The 25,479-nt window shown below is 34.5% G+C and overlaps 2 protein-coding genes across 3 annotated transcripts; one reads left to right on the top strand and one right to left on the bottom strand.

Annotated features, from left to right (window-relative positions):
• The first annotated feature begins 4,669 nt into the window (after positions 1-4,669).
• Positions 4,670-12,227, top strand: LOC126836367 (uncharacterized). 2 transcript variants are annotated; one of them, XM_050569649.1, is made up of 2 exons: positions 4,670-5,024; positions 11,254-12,227. In XM_050569649.1, exons 1-2 carry the CDS (start codon positions 4,839-4,841, stop codon positions 11,977-11,979), a joined length of 912 nt encoding a protein of 303 aa, XP_050425606.1. In that variant the 5' UTR covers positions 4,670-4,838; the 3' UTR covers positions 11,980-12,227. The 2 variants fall into 2 exon arrangements, with proteins under 2 accessions (XP_050425606.1, XP_050425607.1); XM_050569650.1 differs by having other exon boundaries at positions 4,670-5,128; positions 11,358-12,227.
• A 12,652-nt stretch (positions 12,228-24,879) lies between these two features.
• Positions 24,880-25,407, bottom strand: LOC126837206 (uncharacterized). The gene has a single exon (XM_050571028.1). The coding sequence runs from the start codon at positions 25,405-25,407 to the stop codon at positions 24,880-24,882; it is 528 nt and encodes a 175-aa protein (XP_050426985.1).
• Positions 25,408-25,479: the final 72 nt, after the last annotated feature.

The following is a 25,479-nucleotide window of genomic DNA, read 5'->3' as shown; positions in this document are numbered from 1 at the left end:
AATAACAAATTTAATACTTGTCATTTTAGTTGAGACAGTAAAACAATTTTACTCGAAACTGTTTGGGAGTGTAGATTTCTCATCATTGTTTTTGAACATAAATAAAAAACAATAACATGGTCAACAAATCAAGTTACCTGTAGTTTTATCAATTTGTATTATCTAACGTGTAAGGGATTGGAGATGATTATATTCTGTCCTAACCTAATCCAACCTAATCTTCCTCAGGAGGTTCTTCTTAAAAAATCGTAAAATGTTGGATATGTCAATAAAAAATTGTTAGTTTGCAGTTCTACTAAAAAACAAAATAAAATTATAAAAAAAGGTAACCCGAGTCCTAAACATCCCAATTTAAAATTGTATAATGTATACAAAATTATCGCTATAATAGTCCGTATTATAATGTAACTGTAAACAATGACTGTAGAAAAAAAACAGTACACTTTAAGATTACAAATTTGCTGAAAAAGCCAAAAAGCTTGCAAATACTCGCAATTCGAGCATGCCATATTCAACTTATTTACATAAGAAATTCAAAATTCAAACTTTGAACTAGCAAATAAAAATCTTAGTACTTATTGAGTGTGACAAATGTTTAAATTTAAGTACATAAAAAAACAAACCAATTGCTTTCTTGTATACAGTTTGAACGAAGAAACTAAAAAAGATTACTTTTTTTTGGGATACAAAGTACATTCGAAATTCGATTCAATATTTATAAGTCGAGTTGGTTACTAGAGAGCAGTACCCCCTCCATTTTTTTTTATTTGCGCTACTAGGTTTTATTTCGAAAACCCCAAGAAAAAACAATTGTTTACACATAAACGTCACGTCGCCAGAATCAGTATAGTCAATAGAAGAATATTTTGCACCTTATAATATAGCTTTGCTTTTAAACGTACATTATCGGTACAGTTTATTTCAGATAATATATTCTTTTTATGATTTTTTTTTTAGAAGAGGAGGAACAATAATGTATATTTTTTTAAACGACATAAGATTGTATTTATTTCATTAAAGTATATTTTTATCAGTCGATAGCGAATTCGAAGCGAAATATATGTAAAGACCTACAGACTAGTTAAAATATAGTCCTCAAGGTTTCTCCACACAAGTATTTTATTGTCTTGTCAGCAATGATACTTATTGTTCCAACGTAGGTCTATCATTAGTGTAATTTCCAGACAGAATATTCCAATACAATATCCAAACTTTTTTCCATTAAGTTGTAGCTCTAAGTGGAAAAATGTGCATTTATCAAATTAGAACGAAAAACGTTAAACTTTTAAAATTGTTGGCCCAAAAAGTTACATACAGTTTTACTAAAAGAAATAAAGGATTTAAAAGTCCGTCTTATAATATAACAAAACAACGATGACTGGTTGTAAAAAAAAAATGCAAACAATACTGTTGGCATGTCTATTATTATCACACGAAAAGAAATTTTCATTTTAAAAAATGGCGATTTTAATTATTATTATCATAATTATTTAATAAACTGTCATGATAAATCATGTCAAATAAATCTATTAAAGTATGCGTTAGGGTGAACCATTAAATTGAACCTATTGAAACAAAGTTGCTAAACAATGACTGTTAAAAGAAACAGTACATTTTGGGACAATTTATAACACTGCCACGCCACGTTCGGGTAAAAAAAAAACTTGCAGCTACAACATATAACATTCGCTTTATTTACATAAGAATTTTCAAATTAAAACTAAGAACTAGCAAATAAACATCATCATTTTGGTTCGTTCGGTGCAATTGATTTTTCTCGTCAGGCACTCGGGTAAATTAAATAATTTAATGCACAAAATGAACCTAACCGAGTGTTTCGCCGCCGCCATATTGTTGATGGAGTTGTTTTTAGCATCCAATCCGTTCACGTCTTGCATACCGCAGCCCGAAATAGTCAAAGAAATACAACTTTTGCTGACTAATCCCGGATGGACAGACATCATGGACAACGTGAAAACCAAGACCGCCGAAGGGGAGTTGGGCGACGATGACGTGGCCAAGTTGGTCCAACAAAACGAGGATATTAAAACGGGAAAAATTATAAATCTGGTCAAACACATTTCGCTCAAGTTGAACTGCAGGTATTCAAGTAGAATTTCGTTCTTGCAAACGATTGTCAACGATCTGGCGACCGTGTGCGGATACATCGCTTATCCCAAGGAAAAACCTCCGTTTTCGATTTCGCCATTGAGTTACTGCGAAGAAACCCTGTTTGCGGCGTTCAAACTGACATCCATACATTTGACGTACGCCACGGGTGCGTTAAAGTATTTCCATTTGTTGAGCCCGAAAAAAATACCCTGCAACGGCTTGCTTTTTGTTAACAGATCGTTCAAACGGAACTGCGAACAATTGTTGGACTTTTACCACCGGGCAATATCGCCGGCTCTCATCAGAATTCAATTGCAAGCCACGGTAAATAGTTTCCAGACGTTTGACGAAAAGTTGAATGCATATTACCACGAGAATTGTCACGCGGAAAACGGTTACCCACAACTGTCGGCCAGATATCGTCTTGAGTTTTTCGGTTTTAAAGAACAATTCGATTTGCACCAACTACTCCAATATCTCCAGACGAAAATCATCCACGTCTCCGACGACATTACCGAGAACAACTTCAATGCTTGCGGGTTCCTATACAACAGTGACACGAAAACGTGTACATTAAAACTACCGCAAACGTCTACATCCCAATCACACTGACGTCACCTTGCACATACCCGGAATTCATGAACAAGTATCTATTGCATTATAATCCGAAGGATAATCAATTTTATTCGAAATATGTTTTACCGAAATTTTTGCCAAGCGATGTGTCGCTCTATAGAGAAATTACTTTTAAATATTTGTTCAAATACATAACTAATTATATAGATCTGAGTATAATATGGAAAGTCGTATGAAATAGTCCCTTCTGCTCCTAATAATTAAAAGAACCAATATCATACCGATGTAGTTAAATAACGTTTTTATGTAAACCCATAAGAATTTTATACATCAACATTGTTTTTTTTTTTTTGTTGCGGTTTAGGGTGTAAAATAAATCATGTGCGTTTGTGTTGCTGGGTGAATCGAGTACCCATACAGATTCATACATTTTCTATACATTTCCCCTTACTAATTGCCATATTTTTTCGGTTTATTCCAAAACCGGTAGCACATAAAATTCACAATCGTGTTCGCGTTGTACGATTGGCGATGACACTCTAACAAGTCACTATAAGAGATTTTGAAATAATGATAGACCTTACCTAAACGGTTCTTACGGATTCTACAGATTACCTACCTATTCCAACACAACGACAGGTTAGGTTCACAGACCAACATATTCAGCTAAGGGATAGTGTTTTGATAACCGTGGTATAAGTAGACTAAAAACAGCTGCTGTGGTGATAATACATAATATATTTTGTCATTAACAGATATTACAGAATCCCCCCCCCACTATTTATACTCTACGTTCAACAAGTAACAACACAGTACAGATTAATATGTTACATATCATAATACATTTTTTTTCTACCAAATTTTAAGTGGATTGGTAAAGTTGTAAAATCGATGGCCCAAAAAGGTACTTCTGAGTTACGATTGATCTATAGCAAGGGAGGCAAACCTTTTTAGGATCAAGAGCCAACATTTTTCAACCAAAGTTTTTAAAACTGTTGTCAAAAAAAAAAAAATGACTCTATTAATGATGAAAAAAACTACAACTATATTACAATACATATTATATTTTATCAGATACACGTATGGTTTTGTTTTATAAATTATTTACACGTCATATTATGCTTAAATTAGTGGTTCGATATTGAATTCAAATAATTAAAAATTTGATTGTACTTCAGTGTGGTTTTTGTTGCATGCGGTTGGATTTTAAGGAGTTTCGTATAGGCAATATTTGAGAAAAGGGAGGTTTTAATAAATTTCGATCATGTCAATTAATTTACCGGTTTAAATTGAATAGGCTTCATGGTATTATTTTTAATTTAAATTATTTTGTCTGTGAGTAAATACTATTTTAGTCAATATAACATACATTTTTTGTTCCATCGCACAGGCTTAACCAGTGATCCGATAAGTAATCTGAAAACAGATTTGAATTTTTCATGAAGTTTACTTTTGATCGGTCAGGTTATTGTTTTGATATCTTACTCTTACTATGTATAAAACACGTTTGGACATTTTATAAAATTTCAATGTTTTAAAATAAAATTTAGAAGGGGTTAAACTTAAAAATTGAAAAAAGTACCTCGACCGATCCTAAGCAAACTTCATGACAAATTCAAATCTGTTTTTAGATTGCTTATCGGATCACTGGTTCGGTCTGTGCAATGGAATAAAAATGATGTGTTTTGACTGAAAAAACCGACCGCATGCAATCCCCTTATAGCTCTATTCTAGATCTACATTTGGTCTTGGACATGTTTAATAGGTACATGAATAATGTGTATTAATTGTACCTCATGAAAAAAAAACCGTAATTCCAAAACATATCCACGGTTCAATGTTTTTCGTTGGAGCATTTTTATAATATTTTTAATAGATTCTATATTGTTTTTTTGCGAACCACTAGAGTTCGGCAGACCTCTCCGTGTCTTTATTTAAAATATCTTTTTTCGATGGCTACATTTTGCATGCAATCGACGCGGCTCTCGTGTAACATGCAGTTACACCATGTATTATTCGCTTTATTATAAAATCAAAACGATGAGCTAACAAAGAACTCAGTATTTGTTCAGTGCTACGCGATGGTTTGGTTTCGTTCAGTGTGATTCATTTTAGTCTCAACAGTTACTGGTTAAATTGTATAATTCAACATGTACAAAATGAATCTAACCAAGTGTTTGGCCGCCATATTTTTGATGGAGATTGTTATTGCATCCGAACCGTTCGCGTCGGGTTTACCGCCTGCCAAAATGGTCAAAGAAATTAAACTCATGCTGACTTATACCGGATGGAAAGACATATTGGATAACGCGAAAACGAACACTGCCGGAAAACAGGTGGGTGATGAGTACGTGGCAAAGTTGATCGATCACAAGGATGACATTACAATAGAGAACGTGTTGGCCGTTAACGAACACATTACCCTCATGTTGAACTGCAGGTACTCGAGTAGATTTTTGTTCTTGGTAAGCATACTGAACGACCTGGCAACCGAATGCGGATACTCGGCTATGTCGCCTCGACAGTCCGTTTTTCCTGTATCACCGTTGAATCCCTGCGAAGAAGCAATGGTGTCGGCGTACAAGCTGACCTCGAAGGACTTAACGTACGCCATCAGTGCGTTGATGTATTTGCATAAGTTGGACTCGACCAGAAGACTTAGCAGCGGCATGCTTATTATCGGCAACTCGTTTGGAAGACATGTTGGCTATTTGTTGGACTACTTGCAAGAGGCCGACCCACCAAAACCGTTAAATTATATCAGAAAGAAATTGCTAACCTGCGTGAGCTCTATGAAGCCTTTAAGCGTAGAATTGTTTGAATATTACGCCAATAATTGTCGTGTAGAAAACGATTACCGGGACCGGATGATCAATTATAGTCAAGTGTTCAACGACGTACGACAACAATTCAGTCTGGACCAGCGTTTGTCTTATCTCCTAGGCAATATCGGTTATGTCTCCGACGATATCACTGAACAAAACTTCAAGGCCTGCGGGTTTATATTCAGCAGGGACCCGTTTATGTGTACATTAAGACAACCAGAAGCGTCTACATCCTAATAATTCCATAGACGTGAAAAAAATGTGTGTTTTTAAATAGTTTAAATAAACAATTGATAACTTCAAAGTTGAAGTTTTGAATGGTTTTCAACAGTTTCTTCTTCTCTCTATTTAAATGAAACAATATTAGTATTGTTTACACATTATTGTAAGTTAAATTGTTTTTACGTATGTGTTTAAGGTACATTTTCGAATAAGACTATTTATCTCTATACATGAAAGTCATATATTTCTAAGACTATTTTTAAAAAGTAACATTTCAAAATGATGATTATTTTGGTTTACTTCAAGCTATCTTACATAGTTATATTTAATATAGATACATATTTACCATAATTGGATTGTAGAAAAAACGATTTTAATTTTAAGTACTTATAACAATGTAATATGTTTAAAAAAAATGTTTATATTAATCTAAATTACAATATATCAAAATGAACCATTCAACCTGATTTTTTGTGTTGTTACTTAAATTTTAAAAATAACTTTTCATCTAGTTTAGGTTAAAAAATCACTCTTTTTTTGGCTACAATAGTAAGCAAGGCCGAAAAATCAGAAACATCCAAAATTTTAAAGTCAAATTGGACACTAGGGATTAGTACTGTGAAATATATATTTTTTTTTTGTGCTACTTAGTTTTGGAAAATACTCACTGATTATCAACTGTATACACATAAACGTCGCGTCGCCAGAGTCAATACAGTCATGGGCAGAGTATTTTGCATCTTATATTATAGTTTTGCTTTTAAATATACACATTGTTAATGGTAGTTCTTAGTTAGATAACAAACTCAGTATCAAGGACAAATTTGATATGTGTGACCAAAACAGAGGCGCAGCGAACGCTAGTAAATATATATTGAAAAGCAATTTATAAACTGAAAGTTTTCAAGGCAAGGAGGAAGAAACAGATTTAAGATTAACTAGATTAGAGGGGATAGAAACTGCAGTAATGGCATTGGCAATTTGGAAAAACCGGGATAGCAGGTGTTTCAAAGACTTAGTACATAATATAAAATAATCTTTATAATATTACGTTACAGTAGGTACAGTAACAATTAATTACAATTGTGCAAATGCAAATAGGTACTATTTAATTACTAGCCAAAAAAAAAAAATATATACAAAAATATGTGTTTAATCGAAATTGCCTATTTATAATAGTGGAATAATTGAGATGAAGCGGAGATGTTGCTCGACTTTTGTGAGGCCAGCACATGACGTATGGAAGTGGATGTCGGAAACTGAATAAGATAGTTGAAAGGTAGCTGAAGGAATTGACTAAAATAAAAATGTTAGGATATATGTGCAAATTGCCTCGATTAGTGAGAATTAGAAATGAGTCTATGAGAGGTAGGTAGCGAGCAAATAAAGAAACGATAATGGTTAGACATTTTCAGAGAGAGAGAAAGGTTTTGACTGGCAAAGTTATAATATTTTTTTGTTCGACTTATACACTGTAAAAGAAAAATGTTATTCTCTAACGAAGAATGTTACACTATTTTGGTATCATCATAAAATATTTCTTGACAAAACGAGTGTCTTACAAGAATGGCATTTCCTCGTACGCGCTGTGCTAATAGTCATTTAAATATATTGAGATAAAAAAACAAACAAAATATAAAATCCGATTATTAGCCATATTATGGAGATCACTTGACAAACCAAAATAAACAATCAAATATTGTGCACAAAAAGTGTTATATTCTATAATCCTAGAGGGGTAAGGTATGACTTTGAAAAACTTAATCAGCAGATTCCGTCAAAAAACGGAAAAAGTACATAAAGAAACCTGTTATCAGAGCTTGGATAAATGCAGTTACTCAAAATTTAAATTTCGTTAGTTGCATCGTTGATTGTAATAACACATTTCATTTTTTTTCTTCTTAGAAAATGTCTTTATTATATTGAATACTTACATCTATACAAAATATATGCACAACAGTAAATGGGTAAGCAGTAAATTTGTTTAAATAATGTAGCTTGAATAACATGCAGTAGGGGATACCCACATTTCATTTCTATAATATTTTGTTTGCAGTGATGTCTATAATCGTTTGAACAAATGACTATAGTCATACTATCAACCCCAATCGTATCCACCCTAACGTTAAACACATCATCTCAAGCGCATTATTATCATTACAATGCTTTTCTATATTATACATTTTTTAATCGCATGAAATAACAATCGTTATTTAGACGCTAATGTAGTATGTATATTTTACGGCTTTTGTGTTTTTCGATTTCAAAGCAACACCTAAATAAATATTCATGAGTCAGCGTCTCCGGTCTCCGCTATGGTTATTGCCACCGGTGTTTACTTTATATGGTATTCCCAGTAAGAATATAACACGTGTCTATTTACTTTTACCCGACTTTTAATAATAATTATCGGTAGGTATACGAGAAGTTTTAGTCGAGTCAAGAATGACAGCTGGACGCTACATTTTGTTTTTGTTAACGCTTTGCGTGTATGGTTTACGGGCAGACGATGAAATCGATCACCTCGTAGACCAACTGAACAAGATACTAGCATTTCCCGGATGGGCGCAGTTGTCTGGAATTGAAATCGTACTAAACGACGGTTCTGAGATTGACGAGTACATAGCTATAGACGACGTCCTCGCGACTGGACCAAACGAGGAAATAGTCAACAGCGAAAACGTCAAAACCAAACTCAAACACGTGCATCATTTCTTAACCTGCAAGTACTCTACAATGCTGAACGACTGTTGCGATTACATCAAGCTGGCAGTGGAGCAGTGCGAAAAAATGGCCGCGTTTGAGTGTTTGCCACAAATAGTGAAGCTTTACGAGGCCATCGATCCGTTGGTGCTGCTTATACAAGGTACACTATCGTATTTCCATCAAACGTCCCTCGACCTTAAATATAACGAGTCGTATTCCAAGATCCTAAAAGGCTTTAAACATTTCTATGGCCTTCTAAAAATATCTTTCGACAGAAAGGTAACCGCGAATCCGTACGCTGAAATTTTGATTATCGAAAATAAATTGTGGACTGTTAAAAGACAGTTAAGACAATTCTTTGATTTGTCTTGTTACCCGTTGAAGATTATTGAAGACGAACTTAAGGAACACGACCAGACCTATAATTCCTTACTTAGTAATGCGAGTGCCACGGTGAGTAGCCCCAAAGATCATATAAATGCGATAACTGACCGATTCCAAAACAATCTAAACGAATTCATACAATCAAACGAGGCCTTTGGATTCATGTACGATACGGTATCCAACACTGTCCGTCCCATGCTGGACAATCAAGCTTTGGGAAATCCAACAGACGCAGAACTCGACAACAGTCTACAATAGTTATCCATTTAATGGTATACGTTATTTAAATTTTAACATACATTTTATTAAATTACAAAATATATACAACAGTTGTAAAATCTTTGAAAATTGAAAAATACCTGCATAAATTATAAAACAAAAGCGTTAAATAAGTCAGTTAATCCTAAAATTGAGACATCAATCATTTCTGATGCCTAGCTAACAAAATTATAGCAAATAAGGTTTGGTTGATGCCTATGATTCCGAATGTAGTCTTGCAACAGGCTATGGAATATTGTATTATCGAAAATAAGATACAATGCATTTTAGAGTATATAATAATATGATTTACACAATAATAGTTGTTAGGTTGGACAGAAAACAAAAACAAATTTGTTTTCACAATTTAAGAATATAAATACATAAATATATTGTTATCTGTTTTGTTGTACTTTAAAATTTAAAAATAAAGTGATATAAGTTTTTCTTATTTTACTTTTTCAAGTGTACTTTTGAGACTTGAGGTCCGAAAATTAGACTGTCGGTAGAACAAGTGTAGCCCGGAACACTTACAATTGTCATCATTTCTTAACCTGCAAGTATTCTACAACGCTGAACGACTGTTGCGATTACATCAGGCTGGTAGTGGACCAGTGCGAAAAATGGTCGCGTTCGAATGTTTGGCACAACTAGTGAAGCTTTAAGAGGCCACCGATCCGTTGGTGCTGCTTATACAAGGTACACTATCGTATTTCAATCAAACGTCCCTCGACCTTAAATATAACGAGTCGTATTCCAAGATCCTGACAGACTTTAAGCATTTCATGGCCCTTCTAAAAATATCTTTCGACAGAAAGCTAACCGCTAATCCGCACGCTGAAATTTCGATTCGATTCGGTTTAACGGCTTAAAAGATATCGTGGGTACAAATACAAAAATATAAATATAAAATAATAAAAACACAGTGCCCACACATGCAAATAAATAAAAATAAAGCTAGTACAGTGAGTCGGGGCAAAGTGGGGACGGAGAGGTCTCAGGTCTACAGATTTTATCATAGCTGAAAGTGATAAAATCACTTTTAAATAAACGCTTCGATGCCAATCTGTGGATAGTATGTTCAAACCAGTTATAGCGGTTTAGAAGATATCGTGGGACCAGCAATAATGTACTTAAAATTTAATATTAAGTCTTGTGCAGGGTGGATACGATAAGGGTTGATCGTCTGTCTATAAAAATGTACTGTCATAGTTACTCATACATCGTAGTGAACAATATAATGGACATTTTTTCATTACCTGTTGACTGTTGGTTCGCTCACACATAGTAACCTAGAAACTGCCAAAGTGTAAATTTACCCTTTTTTTGGTATTTTTCCTTAAAAAAAAAATTTGACTACAGATTTTTGAGAAAATTGTATACGTTATAGTTCCATTTTAGATCTACCTTCGGTCTAATTTTCAGATATAAATCTCTCAAATTTATAGAGCATTGTAAATTTAAGTTGAACAATTTGTAAATTTCTTGGGCGTTTTTCTCGATTTTGATAAGAAAGGAGTGACTTTTTTGGCCTAATAAAGTACCTTTCAGGTATGATTTCTAATCCATAGAGTTGCCAAAATATAAAAGCATCTTAATGCAATGTTTAATAGGTACATGAATAATGTATATTAATTATATCCCATGAAAGAAAATCGTAATGCCAAATCATATCCACGATTCAATGTTTTTCCGTGGAGCATTTTTATAATATTTTTAAGATTTTTTGCGAACCACTAGAGTTTGGCAGACCCCTCCGTGTCTATATTTTAAATATCTTTTTTCGATGGCTACATTTTGCATGCAATCGACGCGGCTCTCGTGTAACATGCAGTTACACCATGTATTATTCGCTTTATTATAAAATCAAAACGATGAGCTAACAAAGAACTCAGTATTTGTTCAGTGCTACGCGATGGTTTGGTTTCGTTCAGTGTGATTCATTTTAGTCTCAACAGTTACTGGTTAAATTGTATAATTCAACATGTACAAAATGAATCTAACCAAGTGTTTGGCCGCCATATTTTTGATGGAGATGTATATTGCGTCCGAACCGTTCACGTCGGGTTTACCGCCTGCCGAAATGGTCAAAGAAATTAAACTCATGCTGACTTATACCGGATGGAAAGACATATTGGATAAAGCGAAAACAAACACTGCCGGAAAACAGGTGGGTGACGAGTACGTGGCAAAGTTGTTCGATCACAAGGATGACATTACAATAGAGAACGTGTTGGCCGTTAACGAACACATTACCCTCATGTTGAACTGCAGGTACTCGAGTAGATTTTTGTTCTTGTTATACATCCTAATCCACCTGGCAACCGAATGCGGATACTTGGCTATTTCGCCTCGACAATCCGTTTTTCCTGCTTCACCGTTGAATCCCTGCGAAGAAACAATGGTGTCGGCGTTTAAGCTGACTTCGGTGGACTTAACGCACGCCATCAGTGCGTTGATGTATTTGCATAAGTTGGAATCGACCAGAAGACTTAGCAGCGGCATGCTTATTATCGGCAGCTCGTTAGTAAGACATGTTGGCCGTTTGTTGGACTACTTGCAAGAGGCCGACCCGCCAAAACCATTAAGTGCTATCAGAAGGCAATTGCTAACCTGCGTGAGTTCTTTGAAGCCTTTTAGCGAACAATTGTGTGAATATTACACCAATAATTGTCGCGTGGAAACCGATTACCTGGACCTAATGGACAATTATAGTCAAGTGTTCAACGACGTACGACAACAATTCAGTCTGGACCAGCGTTTGTCTTATCTCCTAGGCAATATCGGTTATGTCTCCGACGATATCACTGAACAAAACTTCAAGGCTTGCGGGTTTCTATTCAGCAGTGACACGTTTATGTGTACATTAAGACAACCAGAAGCGTCTACATCCTAATAATTCCATAGACGTGAAAAAAATGTGTGTTTTTAAATAGTTTAAATAAACAATTGATAACTTCAAACTTGAAGTTTTGAATGGTTTTCAACAGTTTCTTCTTCTCTCTATTTAAATGAAACAATATTAGTATTGTTTACACATTATTGTAAGTTAAATTGTTTTTACGTATGTGTTTAAGGTACATTTTCGAATAAGACTATTTATCTCTATACATGAAAGTCATATATTTCTAAGACTATTTTTAAAAAGTAACATTTCAAAATGATGATTTTTTTGGTTTACTTTCAGCTATCTACATAGTTATATTTAATATAAATACATCTTTACCAATAATTGGATTTTAGAAAAAACGATTTTAATTTTAATTACCTATAACAATGTAATATGTTTAAAAAAAAATGTTTATATTAATTTAAAATACAATATATTAAAACGAACCATTCAACCTGATTTTTTGTGTTGTTACTTAATTTTCAAAAAAAACTTTTCATCTAGGGTAGGTTAAAAAATCACATTATTTTTTACTACAATAGTAAGCAAGGCCGAAAAATCAGAAACATCCAAAATTTAAAAGTCAAATTGGACACTAGGGATTAGTACCGTAAAATTATCATTTTTTTTTTTTTTGTGCTATTGAGTTTTTATTTGGAAAACACTCAATGATAATCAACTGTATACACATAAACGTCGCGTTGCCAGAGTCAATACAGTCATTGGCAGAGTATTTTGCACCTTATATTATAGCTTTGCTTTTATATGTATACTATTTTTATGAATTTTTATAGCATTCAAAAAAGACTTATTCTTTTGATACCTGGCCTGTAGTTTTGTCTACAACAAAGTACAGATTACTTTTAATTTGCAAAACTAGCATAACTTGGATCTTCTTTAAAGTGACAAAAACAAACAAGTGGTAGAACCTATGTACTACAAAATAAATTTTATTTTAGTAGTAAGTTGGATACGATTAGGATTGATCGTCTATCCATACAAATGTGATTCTATACGGATGTAATTATTTAAGAAAATGCTAAAGTTTATTTATTAAACTTGTTCCTAAATAATATTTATTTACCCAGAGTAGTGTAAGACTATAAGAATTGCCTATACTAATATAGTTTTTTAGGTTTTTTTTTTTTACTAGGCTTTATTGGAAATATAATGCAGTTCAACGATTACAAGGTATAAAACTAATTTAGGTACAAGAAAAATACAAAATATACACATTGTTAATGGTAGTTCTTAGTTAGATAACAAACTCAGTATCAAGGACAAATTTGATGTGTGTGATCAAAACAGAGGCATAGCGAACGCTAGTAGATAATATATTGTAAAGCAATTTATAAATTAAAAGTTTGCAAGGCAAGGTTGAAGAAAAAGAGGTTGAGATCAACTAGATTAGAGGGGATAGAAACTGCAGTAATGGCATTGGCAATTTGGGCAAACCGGGATAGCAGGTGTTTCAAAGACTTACTTTTAGGGCTAATCGTAGTCCAGTCGTTGACAGAGCCGTGATTCTTCACCAAAGTAAATTTGATTATTGGGCCGGCACCGGTTTTCAGTGGCCGACCCGAACAGCCAGGAGAAAACGGGCATGCACTAAGTATTTTTGGTAGAAAACCTACCGAAGCAAAAAACTTGGAGCACTGGGACAGGTGAGCGAACGATGGGAGAAATATTGAAGAGCACTTTGTATATTGAGAGTTTTTGAGGCAGAGTAGAAGAGAGAAATTTTAGCTCAACAAGGGTAGAGGGGATGAGTAAGTTATCTTTCTTGCTATTGATACGGCGAAAAGAAACTACTTGCGCAGTACAATCGAGGCCATCCCAAAAGTCGTCTTCAGTTATGCTGCGGTCTAAACGAATAACGCCTAGACAATATAACAGCGTGTTAGGTATAGAAGCTGCATAGCCGTTTTCAGGAGGAAAGCACGTGAGCTCCATAGGTTGCCTATGTGTCTTGACTTTAGGCGCGTCTCCAATGCTCGAAGATATACTGGACGTGTGCATGTTGGGTGAACTAACTACGACAATTTCGGGAGAATCAACAACCGTATCGGATTGAGATGACGAGGTCCAAGAAGAAGTCTTGGTTAATTTATGCTGGTGGCCGTTATTATTATCACTGCTGTCGCCATTACCGTCAGTAATTTGCATTGTTGCTGGGGGACTCTTGATTATCGAAGGAGAAGTTAGTGCCAGGAGGCACTAATTGAGGTTGATTATCTATTGAGTGTTGTAAATTTGGAGAGACCGGGCTAGTAGGTTTTTTTTTCAAAGACTTACGTTTAGGGCTAACCGAAGTCCATTCATTGACAGAGCCATGGTTCTTCGCTAATGTAGATTTGATTTTTGGGCCGGGGCCGATGTTCGGTGGCCGACCCGAACTGCCGGGAGAACCGGACATGCACTAAGAATAGTTATAGAAAACCAACCGAAGCGATTGAAAAAGTACAATAATAATCAAACGACTCGATAACACGGCGGTGCTTTTGCGCAGTAGATAAGAACGCGGCGGTGCACGACTTATCACAAAGACGGTAGAAAGATTGTATAATATATTTTAAGATCATCTGCAAAAAGTTGAAATTTACAGTGAGTAAAGCAATTATCAATATTAATCAGGTATAGTAACAACAATGCAGGGGATAGATGACCTCCTTGAGATACTCTAAATTAGTTACGGAAGACTTGTAGCCAGCTTTGTAAATTGGAAATACATAACTAAGTTTGCAAAGGGACGGGAAGTTTCCACTTTTTAGTGACCAGTTAGACAGAATTTGAATTGGAAGAGATAATGCACACTTGCACGATTTCAAGAGGATTTCATGAATCCCATTAGGGCCAGGAATGGGATGAGAAGTTAATCCGTCAAGTTCTATATATATATCATTATTAGTTAGAATTTTATTCTCAAATTCAGAGTCGTTAGAATTATTTTATATTAAATTATGTGTCGCATGCCATATGTTGGTTTTAGTCCCAGACCGGCAACTCAGTGGCCACTCGGTCGACAATCGTGTTACATATCAATTCAACAACATTATTTTTTTCGTAAGAACATTTTTTAATGAGATACGAGTTAAATAATTTTAAAATTATAAAAAATGAATATAATTTATTGTACCCATAGAGCATCCTGAATGTCTTATTTGAAGCTCGGTAGAACTTTACATGACACCCTGTATATATATATATATATATCAGATATATAAGATTTACATAAGGAAGATCGGTTGTATTAGTTAAGGAGTGATTGAAATTTTTTACATCTAGATTATAATTAGTGTATACTGAACTAAAAAATTGTTTAAACAAGTCGGCTATTTCGGGACCATTAGTCCTAGTTATATTATTTAATTCCATCACAGCAGGGATATCATTGTCGGTTTTAAGCCTTTAAATATATTTCCAAAATGATTTTGGATTATGAGTAAGATTTGTTTGTATTTCATTCATGTAAGATACGTTATTTGGTTTTGATTCTAATTTACAGAGGGCACGTAATCTCGAGAATTTATAATAAAATTGAGGATCATTTGATTGTTTAAATAATTTATGGTATTTTTTTTCTCACAAATTATATTTTTTAATTTATTACTGTACCATATAGGGAAAGTGGATTTGATATTATTAAATTTTGGGGATAACTTCGTTACTAGCAACATTTATTAATTTATAAAAGGTTACAACTGCAGTGGTAAGGGTAGGTTGATTCAAGAGAATAGTGTTCCCATTTAAAGAACATAAGGACCCCCTTGTATATAAACTCTATTTCCTGTTGTCCATTGTAAATATAAACTGATTCTTTCCGTAAAAGTCTGCGTCGATCCCGTGTTACTATCGTCCAATTTTCTACCGGTATGCCATCTGAACAGCTACCTATGATAGTGTGCGTTAGGTTGTCTACCCAAAACTAATTAGGCGTAACAACTCAGTACTGCTTCCTTTTTCCTCTCGTGACGACAGACTTCGGCTGGTCCTTCGATACATTTTTTTTTTGTTGTTGTATCAATATAACACATAATTACCGAATAAATAAAATTGTATTTTTATCTAATCTATTCCAACTATTTGTTTTTGCTTCTAAACCATTTCCTTATTGTTCTACTATTTTATTAACTGACTGTGCGCACATTTGGGCGACAGGTTCATCGTTTATATTTCTATTAGATAATTCATCTTAATGGTTGATATATAGAGATTTTATGTTAGAGGTAACATAACCTAAATGGAGTTCTAATGTCGAGTGACTAAATAATACGGTGTAGAATATATTATAAACATAAATTTAGCCAGTTGTAAGAGAAAATATCCAGGCCGGTCAACTACAATGGTATTGGCAGGGTACGGAAATTGATGCTACAAAATATTTTAAATAAAGAAGAATGTCGATTTCAATTTTTTTTTTGCAACGCATTATTGTGTGCTAGATTCCAAATTTGTAAAATTGTTTATGTGGATGTGTATTGATTTAGAGAAGTATACTGTGTGGGCTATTACTCATGTTTTGTTTTTCGCATTGCTGCGAAACAAAAAAAATAAGACACTAAAAAAATGACTATTGTTTTTTTTCACACAATATATTCAAGGTCTTTTATGTCTAACTTAAATCTGAGTACATATACTGTTATTGTAAATTTGTATGTGTAATATTATTGTGACTCATATGTTAGTCCGTATCGATACGAATTTAAGGTAAATAATATGCTTGCGAATTTCATGTAACGAAAGTTCAATGCATAAAATAAAACTATCAATTGGAAACCCAAATTTGGTTAAAGAATTCTGTACACGTCGAAAAAAAAAATCGTTCTAATCGTTAAAATTGTTCTAGATACAAAACAAAAATTTATATTATCAAATATTTTAATAATTATCATATATGGATTGAATTATTAATATATATATATCATTATATTTTTAACTCATATTTTCAAATACTTATTAGGAGGTAGTGATAGATCGCCTCCTCGTGGTACCCCCTGGGCAACGGTCATCTTCTCAAGTCAAACGGCGAAAGATCTATCAACTCGGTGGCCAAACTATCGTGTATAACGTTCTCCTGGCCTTGTTACATGCAACCAAACAGAACACAATCGAAACGAAAGATTCGACCCAATATTTATTTTCAAGTCTATATTGAATGGGCATAAACGATAATTTTCTTTAAAAAAATTGTATACACGTTTAACATTATATATATGCTACCTAAACTAATACATATATATATATATATATATATATAAATATATATATATATATATATATATATTTATATATGTATAACGTCCACGGTTAGGACGGTTGGCGTCTGCATCAAAATACACTAGAAAATTGATTGATTCATTGAGGACAGCACACTAGTTTTCTCTTAAAATAATAGCATTTTTGTAGCTTTTATAATAATTGGAGACACTTAAGTTGGTGTTATTTTACAATATTATAAAACTTTTACTAAACATTTACCTTTTCTATTTTTTTTTTCACAGCTCAGTATTTTTACAGAAGCGTAGTGCCAGCAGAAAAAATAATATTTTACTCCACCCTTCCCTCCGTCCTAATTTTTAATGTTTAATAACTCCCAAAGTAATTAGCCAAAACTGGTTATCGACCGGTGTACTATTCAGAAAATAATTCTCAGTTTAAATAGTAAATTAAATATGTACACAAGTTACTATTTAAGTTTTTAAAAGTCGATTGGCTTATGGAAAATAATTTTAGAAAAGGTTAATGTTTAGTATTTTTATAATATTATAAAATATAAAAATATTGAAAATATTTAAAACGGCAAAGACCATAAAAGATGGTGGACAATTTTCAACAAATTAGGGGTTCCGTTTTCGGCTAATACAAACCAATAAGTCATTAATGATAAGATCATTGATTTTGTATAATTTCGCACATTGCCGCATGTGTTTCAAAAGTTACACCGAGTTCAAAAGTAAATAAAGATTTACATGTACGATTTTCTATGAAAGTATTATTTATCGAATTCTCGCCTAAGCAATAACTCGAAAACACAATTTTTTACTATAGAAAAACACTTGGGTTGTTCGATGTGCGTTCCCATTTTCACTGTTTAAATAAATTGAAATATACGAATCGACAAATGCAAGGTCTTAAGAAATTCATGGCCAACCATATTTGTTCGACTTATACACTGTAAAAGAAAAATGTTATTCTCTAACGAAGAATGTTACACTATTTTGGTATCATCATAAAATATTTCTTGACAAAATGAGTGTCTTACAAGAATGGCCTTTCCTCGTACGCGCTGTGCAATAGTCATTTAAATATATTGAGATAAAAAGACAAACAAAATATAAAATCCGAGTATTAGCCATATTATGGAGATCACTTGACAAACCAAAATAAATAATCAAATATTGTGAACAAAAAGTGTTATATTCTATAATCCTAGAGGGGTAAGGTATGACTTTGAAAAAGTTAGTCAGCAGATTCCGTCAAAAAACGGAAAAAGTACATAAAGAAACCTGTTATCAGAGCTTGGATAAATGCAGTTACTCAAAATTTAAATTTCGTTAGTTGCATCGTTGATTGTAATAACACATTTCATTTCTATAATATTTTGTTTGTAGTGATGTCTATAATTATTTGCACAATGGTTATTTATGGACATACTATCAATCCCAATCGTATCCCTCCCAAATGTTAAACACACCATCTCAAGCACATTATTATTATTACAATGTTTTTCTATATTATACATTTTTAATCGGATAAAATAACGATCGTTATTAAGACGCTAGTATAATATGTATATTTTACGGCTTTTGTGTTTTTCGATTTGAAAGCAACGCCTAAATAAATATTCATGAGTCAGCGACTCCGGTCTCCGCTATGGTTATTGCCACCGGTGTTTACTTTATATGGTATTCCCAGTAAGAATATAACACGTGTCTATTTACTTTTACCCGACTTTTAATAATAATTATCGGTAGGTATACGAGAAGTTTTTTCTACGATAAATTTCAGTCGAGTCCGTACGTCAAGAATCATAGCTCAAGAATGATAGCTGGACGCTACATTTTGTTGTTGTTAACGCTTTGCGTGCACGGTTTACGGGCAGACGATGAAATCAACCGCCTTGTAAAACAACTGAACAAGATACTAGCATTGCCCGGATGGGCCCAGTTGTCTGGAATTGAAATCAAACTAAACGACGGTCCTGAGATTGACGAGTACATAGCTATAGACGACGTCCTCGCGACTGGACCAAACGAGAAAATAGTCAACAGCGAAAACGTCAAAACCAAACTCAAACACGTGCATCATTTCTTAACCTGCAAGTACTCTACAATGCTGAACGACTGTTGCGATTACATCAAGCTGGCAGTGGAGCAGTGCGAACAAATGGCCGCGTTTGAGTGTTTGCCACAAATAGTGAAGCTTTACGAGGCCATCGATCCGTTGGTGCTGCTTATACAAGGTACACTATCGTATTTCCATCAAACGTCCCTCGACCTTAAATATAACGAGTCGTATTCCAAGATCCTGGCACGCTTTAAGCGTTTCTTTAGCCCTGCTAACCGCGTGCGCTGACGTTTTGATTATCGAAAATAAATTGTGGACTGCTAAAACACAGTTAGGACAATTCTTTGATTTTTCTTGTTACCCGTTGAAGATTATTGAAGACGAACTAAAGGAACACGACCAGACCTATAATTCCTTACTTAGTACTGCGAGTGCCACGGTGAGTAGCCCTAAAGATCATATAAATGCAATAACTGAAGGATTCCAAAACAAGCTCAACGACTTCATACAATCAATCGAAGCCTTGGGGTTCATGTACGATACGGTATCCAAAACTGTCCGTCCCATGCTAGACGCAGAACTCGACTACAGTCTACAACAGTTATTCATTTAATGGTATACGTTATTTAAATTTTAACATACATTTTATTAAATTACAAAATATATACAACAGTTGTAAAATCTTTGAAAATTGAAAAATACCTGCATAAATTATAAAACAAAAGCGTTAAATAAGTCAGTTAATCCTAAAAATGAGACATCAATCATTTCTGATGCCTAGCTAACAAAATTATAGCAAATAAGGTTTGGTTGATGCCTATGATTCCGAATGTAGTCTTGCAACAGGCTATGGAATATTGTATTATCGAAAATAAGATACAATGCATTTTAGAGTATATAATAATATGATTTACACAATAATAGTTGTTAGGTTGGACAGTAAATAAAAACAAATTTGTTTTCACAAATTAAGAATATAAATACATAAATATATTGTTATCTGCTTTGTTGTACTTTAAAATTTAAAAATAAAGTGATATAAGTTTTTCTTATTTTACTTTTTCAAGTGTACTTTTGAGACTTGAGGTCTGAAAATTAGACTGTCGGTAGAACAAGAGTAGCCCCGAACACTTACAATTGTCTAAACATTTTGAAGCCGAAATTTTTTTTTATTAAGTTATAATTACTATAAAGATATCAAATTTTACTTTCAAAAAAACGCTTTGTTGCGATAAAAAAAAGGAAATAATAAATTTGACTGTACACGTTTGAAGGTCTATTTAAATATCATCCATCACTCACTATGCTCTGTCCCCACTATGTTCCAACCCCACTTTAGTGTAGTTTTCTCCACTCAGTGTGGTCGTACTGGTTTTCGCCCTTCTGTTTCTACACTACCGTATACAAGCTATAGTATTTTATGTAAGTTATAGTTCGTCTCTTTATATCATTAGGGGTACTCTATGGTCGGTACCATAAATAAATTGTATTTGAAACATAATACACTGTGTCATTTATTTCAATAATAAACCATATAATACTACATTGTAGATTGAAACAATATATTTTATATCATAATATATTATTGTTATCGCGAAAGACAAAAATCTCAATCACTAAAAATGTAAATAATACAGGATATCTCAAAAAGAATGGTGGGGTTTCAAACGGCTGTGGGTTGTGAAGTGTTGGACCTACAGCGCTCTGGTAGGGCTTGAATGAAAGAGGGAGTTGACAAATTTCGAATGACTGCCACTAGATGTCTCTCCACGTTGCCGTTTGTGTCGCCAGCCTTCATTGTTCAGTTTGTTAAGATGGCGTAATTCAGTTACTATGGTGAAACGTCTAGTGGCAGAGACATCTAGTGGCAGTCATTCGACATTTGTCAACTCCCTCTTTCATTCAAGCCCTACCAGAGCGCTGTAGGTCCTATACTTCACAACCTACAGCCGTTTGAAACCGCACCATTCTTTTTGAGACACCCTGCATTATACAATCTGTTGACTAATGAGCGTGTAACGATTTGTCATAAAATGCCAGTTATAAAGATAGACCGCCCAATATACACTGTTTGGCAACCTAATTTCGGACGCAAACCCATATTGACAGCTATGGATTCGTTGCGTCCATTTGGTTATCAAAACTGTTGCCGTATCTCATGTGCTCGTGGACTATGTATGCATATTAATCTATGTCGATACTATAATTATATTTTCGATAGTATTACAATGAAATAAAAGAAAACGAGAGTGTAAAATCGGCATGTGAGCATTTAATTCTATTGTTTTTTTTCCGTGGTCTACTATTTTGTTTGTTCGTTGTAATAACATGTAAGCCACATTTTGAATTTTGTACAATAATCTAGTACCTTGTTTAAATTAAGTGACAAAATATTGCTCTTGCGTTTGTTTCGAGACTTTATACTTGTGTTGCTAGCGTGCAAATCTGATGTGTTTGTTATTTACATTATTTATATCATATTGTTTGGCGGTGATTTTGATCTATAGCGATATTTTGTCAAATGGACGAACCGATTACATGTCGTATTTGCTATGACGGTAAGTGAAGCTGATGTCTCAGCTTTAATATAAACAATATTATCTTCTCAAAGTCGTCTTACCAACATTTTTGAATAGAAAAAAAACGGGAAGTGACTATCTCGCCATGCAAATGTACGGGTTCAATAGGTCTGGTGCACGTGTCCTGTTTAAAACGCTGGCTGACCAAATCCAACGATAACGGTTGTAGCGTGTGCGGTTACCAATTTCACTCCGACGAACACGTAAGATCCGACCGCCAAAACGTTAAGTAACAGTTTGATTGAATGGTTTGAAATAAATAGATAATTGCAAAAAAAAAAAAAAAAGTGGTCAGGATAGAAGAAAGTAAGGAGTGGATCCGGTGGAAATATATTGGATAAGTTAATGAAAATAATTATAGGTATGCACATTGAGTTTGAAAATTTCCTAGATTAGAGAAAAGAGATTAAAGTTAAGAGACGGTCCAGCTGGTTGCTGGAGGTGAGGCAAGGGATTAGAGATGAAACATTCGATATCAGAAAGTACCAGGGTCCTATACTTGTACATATTAAGACACGTCCATGTGGAGTAACGCCCACACTTTTTGTTCATCAAATGGTCGTTTTCAGCGTTGGCTTCGGGAAGAAAAGACATGTATGAGCAGAGCCATAACACTCACAGTCAGGGTGACTTTGTTAATGACTTTTGTAACAATCGTCTTCAAAACCTACCACAGCTTCTGTTAGCCGTGATCGGGTAAGGATTAGTTTTGTGATATAATAACATGAACACTCTGAAAACATGACCAGACCTACCTATTAATCGGTTTAATATTGTCTTCCAGGCAGGGATTTGCATTGGTAAACGAACGGGCGATAATAAGACATTATTATCCATTTAACAACAAGCATACTTCATATTGTAATCGTAATCGTGGAATATTGTGTACAAAAAAAAAAACACAACATAAGGTTTGTGAAATATAATTTATTTAATTTTTTTTTTTATTATAATAATTTTAATAAAACATATTTCCTTCGTTTTTATATAACCGCAAGAATATTTTTGTAACCAAAAGTGGTTTATATTTGTTTTTAGAACGTGCCTTTTTGATGTTACTCTGTCATTTGGATTGAAAATCAGCTGGAAAACGAAACCGGTTAATTTTTTAAATATTTAACGCTTACCAGTATTAATAAGTACTTGATCGTTAATAATTAATCTAATGAGTATACATTACTGTTGGTGTTATTTGCTTTTATTAAACTACATATATATATTTATATATTGTATAGTAAAACTCGCTGCTGTAGTATAAATGAAATCGCACTTAATTATTTTATAGAATAGTATTTGACACGAGAAAACCAATTGTTGAGACAAATAAATTGCCATCAAATACGGTTTTGCTGACAGTTACAAAAAAGTCGAAACAAACGCTCAAATTGACAAATTATCTCGAATTGATTTTTGTAAAAAATAAACTTTCATTGGGTATATACATACATAATGTTTATAATATTTATCGAAAACAATAATTTTATTACCTAATTAATTTTTAGATTAAAAAAAAATGTTAATATTAAAATCTGATATTTTGTTATTTTAGCGGATTGCCAATATATTAAAGTTTAATATTTTTAGCATCATTAGGTATTTCTTATTAAACTGCACTAGGACGATGAAAAATATGAAGTTAAGCAAAGAAACTAATTAGTTCAATTAAAAATAACTACATATTGAGTTTTTTTCAAGTTCATATAAAAATATGTTAACTAACCGACCACCTTGAAAATAGTACATTATTTTTTATTCAACCACAAAGTTTTTCAGATTTGTCGAGATAAATCAACGTAGGCTTATATTTTAAATGGTATTATCTTACCTAAATATGTTTTGCTCGAGTGCATTTATTTGTGAAGATAAAAGCACATTTTAAATTTCCTACTGCTCAGAAAAATTAGCGTCCTAGTAAGAGGCCGCCATAATGTGAATAGCTATTGTTTTTTTCATGATCTATCAAATGTATTATGACGGTGTAATCCAAGAGTTAAAAAAAGTGGCACTCAACGTACCTTAGTTCTTATTTGTGTTTTTTTTTTTGTGTCAACATCTCCAGAGTTGAGGTAAAAACATATCCTAAGAACTTTAATGCTCGAGGATTTGTGTAATGCACCTAGGACGTCCCCAGAGAGCCAAAAATCTCATTTGTGTCGGTTAGGACATTTGACTACTTGGCACCACGGTTACTTAGCAACGCGTTTGGAATTTTCAATAAAAATCGTTTCATTGTGTATTTGAAACAATGCGTATGGACACTTTAGTCGAATAATAAGGAACGTACACATGTCGTTTCATGTTTAAAAAGTTTCGGCCGTTTTTCAACGTCGTGTCCCACAACACATGTCGACGGTCAACGCTCAACGCGATTGCACCGTCTTTGCTGAACTTTGCAATGAACTTCCGACCGGTGGGTTCGAAATCGTGGCACAGTTGCAGCGAATTCGTCCTAGCCATCACCACTCCTAATCTTAGTTTTGTGTTTGACAAGGATTTGGTCAATATCAGCCAAAACAACATGTTATCCGCGGTCTCCACCATCGACACACTGCGGTTCCTCGCGTAACACACCGACTGCAGATTGTCGATTGCGTACGTGCTGCTCGTTCTGGAAGAACCCTGGTACCCGTATTTATCTCGTAACCTATTCATTTGACCCCCGGCCCAAAAACAGAAAGTAAGTGTACTGAGTCGGCCGCCAAGTGCGAAATCCTCGCTAAATTCGCGAAATCGAGCGCAGACCTCCTGAGAGTTTTTGATAACGCTATGAACTGGGGAGTGATGAATTTTTGCAAGTGTATTGTTACCGGAGATAAAACTTAGGTTGCACATTATACGCCTGAACCCAAGACACAGTCCGAACGGTGTGGCATCACCCCAGTTCATAGCGTTCCAAAAACTCTTTGGAGGTCCGCACTGGATTTCGCGGATTTCGCGGATTCCTGTGACCGTCATTTTAACGTGCTGAACTCGTGTATTTTTTACGGCCACGAGAGCCTCAGTACACACACTTTCTGGACATGCCTCGTGCATGGCCATGTTAACACACGTAGACAACAACACTTACCGTCGCCCGGACCGTTATACCGGGATGCTTGTGCGTCACGTGGTCGCGCAGATTGTCGCAAACGGGATCCGTCCACCGACATCCCGGATAGACACAGCACACGGGTTTGTACATGCACCGGGCTTCGTGTTGGCCGAGGTTGGCCACGCGCACCAACACGCGGCAGCCGTCCGCGTGATGGCGGCACGTGACGCGGCGGAACTCCAACGTTTTGTTCAACGACACCGGTTGACGTTTGACGCGATACGCCCGACACACGGGGCAACGGTTGTTTCTCATGTGTCTAAAGCAAGCCACGCACACCACGTGGTTCATCGGGCACGCGTGCGTCATGGGATATTGCACCGAATAACATATCGGGCATTCCAGCTTGTAACGAACGTCGCGGGCCGTTTCGATTTCTTGAACGTCGGTCGACATTTTCCACGCTCTCGATGGCAAACGCTTTTTCTTCGCAGCAGCCGCTACAACAGCGCTACCGAGTTGGTTTCTCCGTGCCATGATACCAGTGTTTAACACAAATGACACAATAATAACACACATCACGGGCGACCCGGGATTTTCAACATTTTA

The sequence above is a fragment of the Adelges cooleyi genome, unplaced genomic scaffold, assembly GCF_023614345.1.
Source record: "Adelges cooleyi isolate 19-005CV unplaced genomic scaffold, UGA_ACOO_1.1 ACOO_flye_CR_arks_rails_tigmint_CR_PRNA_247, whole genome shotgun sequence".
NCBI lineage: Eukaryota > Metazoa > Arthropoda > Insecta > Hemiptera > Adelgidae > Adelges > Adelges cooleyi.
This window is presented reverse-complemented; position numbering and strand designations above follow the sequence as displayed.

What these genes read in the sequence shown, in the direction of transcription:
- LOC126837206 (XM_050571028.1), bottom strand. Translation starts at nt 25,407, where the DNA reads ATGGCACGGAGAAACCAACTCGGTAGCGCTGTTGTAGCGGCTGCTGCG.
- LOC126836367 (XM_050569649.1), top strand. Translation starts at nt 4,839, where the DNA reads ATGTACAAAATGAATCTAACCAAGTGTTTGGCCGCCATATTTTTGATG. An exon ending in CGAACACTGCCGGAAAACAG is followed by an intron (nt 5,025 to 11,253) that starts GTGGGTGATGAG and finishes GCCGGAAAACAG; the next exon opens with GTGGGTGACGAGTACGTGGC.